Raw genomic sequence first — 4516 nt, 5'->3', positions numbered from 1 at the left:
CCAGATGTAGTACTGCTTTGGACAAGCACCTAGCTGGGGTTGTCTGACCCCAGTGCTCTTTTCTGCCCAGGGCAGGGGGTCAGACTCAGTGACCTACTAAGGTCCCTTACAACCCTAACATCTATGAATCTATGTGGCTTCAGCAGTGCTGAATAGGGGGGAATAATCACTAGAAGGGAATAAGCATCTGAGCCTGATGCTTCAGGCAGTTTTCTGTCCACCTTACAGTCCATTCATCCAGCCCATACTTCCTTAGCTTGCCTGTGAGAATGTTGTGGGAGACCGTATTAAAAATCTTCCTAAAATCAAGGTATACCATATCCACTGGTCTCCCTGCAGCCACAGAGTCAGTCACCTATGAAAAAGATTATTCTCCCTGAAGTGCCTCAGTTCCTTACTGAAGCAGGTCTTGAGGGTCCTATGACAGGAGTGGCTTTGTCTTTTGGTTCCAGTTATGGTGGCATTTGAATGCTTTACACTGTGGATGTTCTTGAGCCTAAGGAGAAGGCATGCTGTCTTGAATTGCTACTCAAACAATTTGGCAAATGAGCCATAAAGTTAATCATGAGGACAGAGACTGCTCACTACCCCTTCCAGCTAGTAGAAATGTAGCTAGGCTACCTGAGGCTTCAGTAAAAAAGAGGGATGAATAAACTAACCTAGTAATGTGGAAAGGCACCCCAGTCTCCTGAGGCAGCAAAGGAGAAAGCCATTGGGTAACAAAATGTTCTGGTGGACTTTATTTATGAAGTGCACACTAAGAAATACACTGACAAGGTCCGGTGGGGAAAGGCTTGATGTTGCTCTTATAGGAGGAGACAGGGAATTATGAAAGGGATCTGCATTTTCTCATATCATCTGTCCACTCCATGTGTTCAACTGTAAACACCAGTGAAGAAGTCAGTCTTTTACCTTTCATGCAGGACATGTTAATTGTCCCATTGATCATTGATTCTAGATCTGAGGTGTCTGAAATTCAGGAAATGGCCAGCAGTCACATTCAGAAGTTATAATAAGTTTGGGAAAAAATGCCCTTGAGCTGAGTCTTCCAAGTCAAGTGAGAAGTTTGCCTGAGTTGAATGACCCATCTAGCTAGCATGGTTAAAGCACTCCAGTTTATATCCTGCAGGACACAGGGGAGTGATGTTACTGGTGTCATGTCTGGCCACTGTTGACTCCCAACCTGAATGGCCAGAAAGCTACGTAGAGCTGGGTTGACTGGGCAACCTTCAGCACAAGTCTGGAGCAGGACTCAAATTCATGTCTCTGGAGCTGTAGCCAGATGCCTTATACACAGCCACAGTCTCCTTAGGACTGTGGTCTGCTCCATCAGTAGTCTTTTGGTCATAATTGGACACTTCCATTCAAGAATCTCTGTGTAATTTATAAACAGGAATGACATTTGCAGGAAACAAAAACAAAGCAGAGAGATCACTTATTTAAGGGCACAGAGGACATCGGACAGAGCTAGGAATATAACACAGCTCTTAGCCTACTGTCTTAATCACTGTCTTCCCTCTACAAGATTACTTCCTTTGAGCTACAAGCGATATAAAATACTGGTTCTTTAGGGGACTGAATACAATTCACAAAAAAGGCTGTGTTACGGAGCAGGTTAAAAACAGTTCTAAAGGGTGCTATACATAAAATATAGGGTAGGTGCAACAACTGCTTAGATCAAGCCAGCCTCCCCTTTACCTAGTTGCAATATACCATTGTCTCAGACATCCTCCCCCAGAGATTTAGCTCTGAAGCAGTTCCTGGGGACAGCTGGAAGATTTAAATGCTTCTGGGATGTCGCTATCCAGTTTTGAAATTATTTTGTAAATGGGCTTCTTCCAGGAAGGGTCAGAGTCTTTTCCTGCCCTGACAGCACTGAAGAACTCCTGGAGGGTCAAGCTGGCAACCTCCAGGAAGTGATCAGGGACCTGCAGACACACAGAGAAAGAAAGAGACTCCTGTAAAGAGCATGTCATGCCTTCACCTGGTAGGTATAAGCTAAGGGACCTAGCCACCCTCCTGAGCATCCCAGAGGCAGATTCACAACTTCCCAGTACCAGCTGCTGAACTTGTCTCTTATTTACACCCCCAGACAAGCCTGCTATATGCTCACTTGGGCTAACAAAGAGTCATTGTTCCCCCCATTAGCTCAACCACTTCCCCACATGGGGACTCCCAGCCAGGACACAGCCTCATCTTCCCATAGTCCAGACAGCCAGAGCAAAAAGCTGTTGTAGTTTCCCTGTTTAGGAAGAAGGTAGCATGTTAAATTCTCTCTGGCAGGTACTATATAGCAGTGTTTTTCAACCGGTGGGTGGCAACCCAAATGTGGGTCACAAGAATATATGAAAGGGTTGCAAATAAACTTTAAAAGTGGGTTCTCCTTTAAAGGAGAAAAACAGGGAAGCCGTAGCTTTTCCTTTGCAGGCTGGCAGAATTCCAAGCTGAGAGGGGCTGCTTGGGGCCCCGATGCCCCACACTCTTCTTCCCTCCCCTACCCCACACACTTGGGGGCTGGGGATGGGGAGGCAGAGGGTCAGAAGTTAAGGGCACTGGGCCAAGGCTGACCATCAGTGTTTACAAATGGGACCTGGTACAAAAAAGGTTGAGAAACCACTGCTATATAACACTGTGCTCCCATAGCCATCCCTCACATAAGAGGACAAGCTGAACTAGCTGTTACAAGTCAGAAAAAGACCATGGAGTCACTATAGATGACTCCCCACCCCAGCAAATTGTACATCACATGCTAAAGCCAGTTACTTAGAAATCATTACAAACTTTGTACCAATGTGGTTACCTTGTGTAGGGTGCTGTCTCTCTCCTTTCCATAGTGCTGCACTGAAATTTTCTAACTGCTTTACCTCAGGCTAGTGTAGGCTGCCTGACTAATGGCATGTCCTAGATTGTGTCAGTATACACCAACTATGTGCCTATGAAGCTACAGTGTGCAGAGTTCTGTATTGTCTTCCAGCCATACTAAACCACGTAACAATTATAATTTTAACATTTTTGTAATAAAGTTATAAATCCACTCTCTAAAAGCATTGGTTCAATGTCCACCTGTGTGCTAATATAATATTGGGCATCATTAAGAAGGTAATTGAAAACATCGTACCACTATGCAAATCCATGATGCACAGTTGTACTTTCTGCCTCTCAAAAAGGATGTAGTAGAATTGGAAAAGGTACAGAGGAGGGTAACCAAGTTGATCAGGGTATACAGCAGTTGCCATACTACAAAAGACTATTAAGTTTGGAAAGGAGTCTGAGGGTACATATGATGGGTCTGTAAAATCATAAAAGGTATAGATAAAGTTAATATGGAACAGTTATTTGCCAAGTCCCAGAATCCTAGAACTAGTGGACATCCATTGAAATTAGCAGGAAACAGGTCTAAAACTAACAAGAGGAAGAACTTTTTTTACACAGCACATCGTTAACTTGTAGACCTCGTTGCCAGGGATCCTAGTTTTCCACAGGGAAAAAAAAGCAAAAAAAAATCTGTTTAAAAAACACAAAAATCTGCGTTTTTCCTCAACCTATGGAAAGCACAGTGGGGTTCTGTGGCAAGTGGTACCATTTCTGCGCTCAAATTTTTGCCCCTCTGCTAATCAGCAGTCGGGGGAGGGAGGGGGTACACTGCTGATTGGTTGAGAGGCAAAAACCTCAGCAAAAATAAAAAAGCAGAAATGGTGCTGCTCACTGTGGGATGCCACCATGCTTTTGGTAGGTGGTGGGGAAAAAAAACATTTGTGGTTTTCTGTGGCAAATGGAAAACTAGGATCCCTACTCATTACTACAGCAGGTTGTAGAGACAGATTGTCTACACCCTTTTGGAACCTGGTTACACTAATTAATGGATGAAAGGTCTATTAATAGCTGTTAGGGTGACAATATTTGTATCTTAGGGAGCACTGGATTTGCAGCTGAATAAAAGGCTTTAATCTGTTGCCCAGCAAGAGCTGCTGACCACAAGGTAGAATGATATATATTAAAAGTAACTTTCCAAATGTTTAGGCAAGTAGTTTTTTAACCATATAATAGTATTGTTGTGAGAGAGATATAGTTTTTATGTATAAGATTTTGCTTATGAGTGCTTATGCTAAGTAACTATCTTAATTGCGTTAACCATTTTTCTGGAAAAAAGTAGCAAGTAAGTCTATGTTCTGTGAACCAGCTACAGTGAGGAACAAGATAAGATACAGGGGCCCAAGAAAGGTGGAGATGGTACAACATGGGACAGGAAAACAGACTGGAATGTGGAAAAACAACATATAAAGGGTAACAGAATCCAAGATGAACATATGCAAAAGGATGAATGGTGATTAGTAAAGAGTCCCTGGAGTCTGCCCATTGATTGAAAGTAGGAAGTTCATGGCCTTAGACATGCAGTCATAGCAAAAAGGCATGTAAATTAATGAAATGCATAGGTAGTTCCATGCTAATGAAGCAAACAGTAAACAGAGGCAGAGCTTGAGATACTAAGAGAAATGGGTGGAACAGAAGGAGGGAC

At 43.2% G+C, this 4516-nt stretch overlaps 1 protein-coding gene across 1 annotated transcript in view; it reads right to left on the bottom strand.

Moving 5' to 3' along the window:
* Positions 1 to 271: 271 nt before the first annotated feature.
* PROX2 (prospero homeobox 2) overlaps positions 272 to 4516 on the bottom strand; it is a 15644-nt gene continuing 11399 nt past the window's right edge. The window contains exon 4 of the mRNA XM_019518803.1: positions 272 to 1928. Within this exon, the coding sequence (XP_019374348.1) occupies positions 1743 to 1928 (186 nt within the window). The 3' untranslated portion in view covers positions 272 to 1742. The remainder of the gene's footprint in view (positions 1929 to 4516) is intronic.

Source organism: Gavialis gangeticus, unplaced genomic scaffold (assembly GCF_001723915.1).
Source record: "Gavialis gangeticus isolate Ggan-Ray unplaced genomic scaffold, GavGan_comp1, whole genome shotgun sequence".
NCBI classification, from domain to species: domain Eukaryota; kingdom Metazoa; phylum Chordata; order Crocodylia; family Gavialidae; genus Gavialis; species Gavialis gangeticus.
The sequence above is the reverse complement of the archived record's forward strand: the minus strand, read 5'-3'. Positions and strand labels throughout refer to the sequence as shown.